General features: G+C 61.2%; 1 protein-coding gene across 1 annotated transcript in view; it reads left to right on the top strand.

Moving 5' to 3' along the window:
- Positions 1-2,269: 2,269 nt before the first annotated feature.
- Positions 2,270-3,122, top strand: part of LOC104627590 (kinesin-like protein KIF1A) — a gene marked incomplete at its 5' end in the record, with an annotated part of 4,134 nt that continues 3,281 nt past the window's right edge. The window contains 3 exons of the mRNA XM_010295903.1: positions 2,270-2,384; positions 2,629-2,762; positions 2,889-2,962. Of these exons, the coding sequence (XP_010294205.1) occupies positions 2,270-2,384; positions 2,629-2,762; positions 2,889-2,962 (323 nt within the window). The remainder of the gene's footprint in view (positions 2,385-2,628; positions 2,763-2,888; positions 2,963-3,122) is intronic.

Genomic DNA, 3,122 nt, shown 5'->3' with positions numbered 1-3,122 from the left:
AGCAGGGACCACAGGGTGATCCTGGCGTGCGGCGCATGGGTGAGAGCCGCCCAACCCGGATGCTGTCACCAGCCCCCGGACAGGAGCATTGCTGAGGCCTCAGGGGAGGGGGCATCCTGCCACCATGTCCCACGGCGGAAGAAGAGGGGGATGCATCTGGGAGACGGGGGATGGGGTCTCCTGAATGCTGGCGGGCTCTGTAGCTTTGTGCCCAGGAGGTTGTCCTCCCTAGAAGCTGGTCCTGCCTGGAGATGACTGAGGGCAGAGCTGTCCCTCCAGTGGCACCCTGTCCCCACCAGGGTGCAGAGGGACGGATCCAGCCCGGATCCAGCCCACCACTGCAGGAGCACGTGGGCTCTTTGCACAGTAATGCTCTCCCTGTGGACCAGGGAACGGGCCAAGTAATTATCTCCCACAGTGTGGGTGGTGGTAGGACAGCTGGTTCCCCCCGACAGACACCGTGCCGTGGGGCTGTGCCGGGTGGGAGCTCCTTGCCCTGGGATGGCAGTGAGGGCAGAGTTAAGGGGATGGGGATCACACATGTGCTCACTTCCCAGCTGCCGGCCCGCGAGGAGGAAGGCAGAGGGTTTTCACCCAAGCGGGTAAACCTCTGTCTGCCCTCACCACGCTCCTTCTGGGCTCCGATTCGGGGTCCAGGTGGCAGGAGCTCCGTCAGCCAGCGGTGCTGATATGGGGCGAGTCCCCTCAGGAGGGGCTCCCCTTCCTCGTGGCCCGGCTCCCATGCCAGCCCTGTACGGACAATGCTTTCTGACCTTTCATTTTTCTGTGTGTGTACATGTGTGTGTTTGTCCTTGGGTCGCCTTCCACGTATAGCATTTCGTTCGGAAATGACACTAGGTATTTGGCGCGCACCTGCTCGGTCTAGTCCTTCCTGCTTTTTTCTCTTTCTCCTTTGCCTCCTCCCTTTGCTTTTTGCTCTTTCCCCTGTCCCCTGAGGCTCCTCTTTTCCTCCTCCTCCCTGGGGAGAACTCTCTTCTCAAGCAACCTGCGTCTGCAAAGCAATCCTTCGCCTTGGCACTGTCTCCCGCGGGGTTTTTTTATGTATTTTGTATACCTTTTGAAAGTGTCACTCTCCGTCTTCTTCCAATGCGGGGGTGATCACAGCTGAGAGCTTCTCCCTGCTCCCTCTGGCTGCCCCGGTTCTCATTAAAAGAGCCCCTCAGCTGCCTGGATGCTGCCTTGGGGACATGCCAAAGCGTCCTCGTTTGAGATGTTGCTGAGACATGGCTTCCTGAGGATTATCAGGCGGGAGATGGGGCTGCAGCAGCTTTGGGTGGCGCTGGGGAGTGGGTGTCCCATAACCCCAAGGCTGGCCCATGAGGGAGCCCAGGAGCAGGGCAGGGAGTGAAACAGGGATCCCCCATGCTCTAGAACCGGAGCTGCTTCCTGCTTCTCTCACTCTCGACTGCTTGACCCAAAGAGGGCCGTTGCCGCTCTTGCTCTGTGTGGCTGCGCCATCCTCTACAGGACTCTGTAGGCACCAGGCAAGTGGGGCCGGGTGTCCCCCACTCCTTCTCCCAGCCTGGGAGCCATGGAAAACAAGCGAGGGGAGCAAGGCAGCCCAGTGGGAATGGGGATGGATAGGGCTGGCAATCAGGGCAGAGCAAGAGCTGGAGGAGACAGCCCAACAGGGGCCAGCCGCCAAATCGCGGTGGGGCTGGGGCTCGGGACTGGCAGACGGATGCAGCCCGGGGGAAGAGGACCTGGCTGGCAGCGGGCTGCTCTCCCAGGGGCAGGCTGGCAGCACCCCCCCAGTGCTGAGCATCCTCCCTCCTTTCCCTTCTGGCCTTTGTCACCCGAATGGCGACAGCCGCGCCTGGCAGGGCTGGGAGGTGCTACGTGCCCAGGCTGGATGGTGGGGACCTGACCCAGGCGCGCTGCGGGTGGCAGCCCCCCATTCCAAGCACGTGGATGGGTCATGCACCCTCCTTTGCCTTCCCAGTCTGCCCTGCCTTGCCTGCACCCCAGCTGAGCCCCCCACTCCTCCTGTGGTCCCTCCTCCCCAAAACCCCGGCCTGTTGGCCATTTCAAGGGTGCCATGTCCCGCCTCTGCCACACCTTGTCCCTCCTTGCCTTGAGCCTGCGTCCTTTGGAGTGGCTGTCCCCATCTGTCCCCGCTGCGCGTGCATGTCCATGTGTCCTTGCAGGCCTGCTGCAACGCTGCGGGTGGGGACGATGGCATCTCCTTGCTTGCTCGCTCGGGGTCCTGGGGGGGTTGTTTTACCAGCTCTGCTATTTTTTTTGGCAGGACTTTCTACCAGTTTGAGACGGCGTGGGATAGCTCCATGCACAACTCACTGCTGCTCAACCGTGTCACCCCGTACCGGGAGAAAATCTACATCACCCTTTCCGCTTACATCGAGGCAAGGACCTCAGTCGGGGCCATTTTAATGCCAAAAAGTCTGGTATTTCATCCACCATCGGGGTGCAGCCAGCATAAACCCCTCCTTAGCCAGCACCAATGCTAATGGGGTGCAGGATTCAACTTGGTGCTTGGGGGCCCTGTGGGACCCCGGGAGTGGAAACCACTGGGTACCAGGGGTGGAAGAGACCCACTGGGCTGCCATGTCACAGCCCCCCTGATGCCTCCCCCCCGCCCTGCTGCAGATGGAGAACTGCACTCAGCCTGCCGTCATCACCAAAGACTTCTGCATGGTTTTCTACTCCCGGGACGCCAAGCTTCCTGCCTCCCGCTCCATCCGCAACCTTTTTGGCAGCGGCAGCCTGCGGGCTTCTGAGAGGTACCAGGATGCTCCTGCCTTTCTAGGGGAGGAGAGCCATTGTCTGGGAACTGGAGCTCTCGTGGGGCATCCCAGGGCATGGGGATGGGGCAGAGCCAGTAACGCCTCGCCTTCCTTTGCTCACAGCAACCGTGTGACGGGAGTCTATGAGCTCAGCCCCGCAACCTTTTTGGCAGCGGCAGCCTGCGGGCTTCTGAGAGGTACCAGGATGCTCCTGCCTTTCTAGGGGAGGAGAGCCATTGTCTGGGAACTGGAGCTCTCGTGGGGCATCCCAGGGCATGGGGATGGGGCAGAGCCAGTAACGCCTCGCCTTCCTTTGCTCACAGCAACCGTGTGACGGGAGTCTATGAGCTCAGCCTC

Source organism: Phaethon lepturus, unplaced genomic scaffold (genome assembly GCF_000687285.1).
Source record: "Phaethon lepturus isolate BGI_N335 unplaced genomic scaffold, ASM68728v1 scaffold22411, whole genome shotgun sequence".
In the NCBI taxonomy this organism is placed as follows: Eukaryota; Metazoa; Chordata; class Aves; order Phaethontiformes; family Phaethontidae; genus Phaethon; species Phaethon lepturus.
Note: the sequence above shows the minus strand (reverse complement) of the source record. Positions and strands in the feature narration are given on the sequence as shown.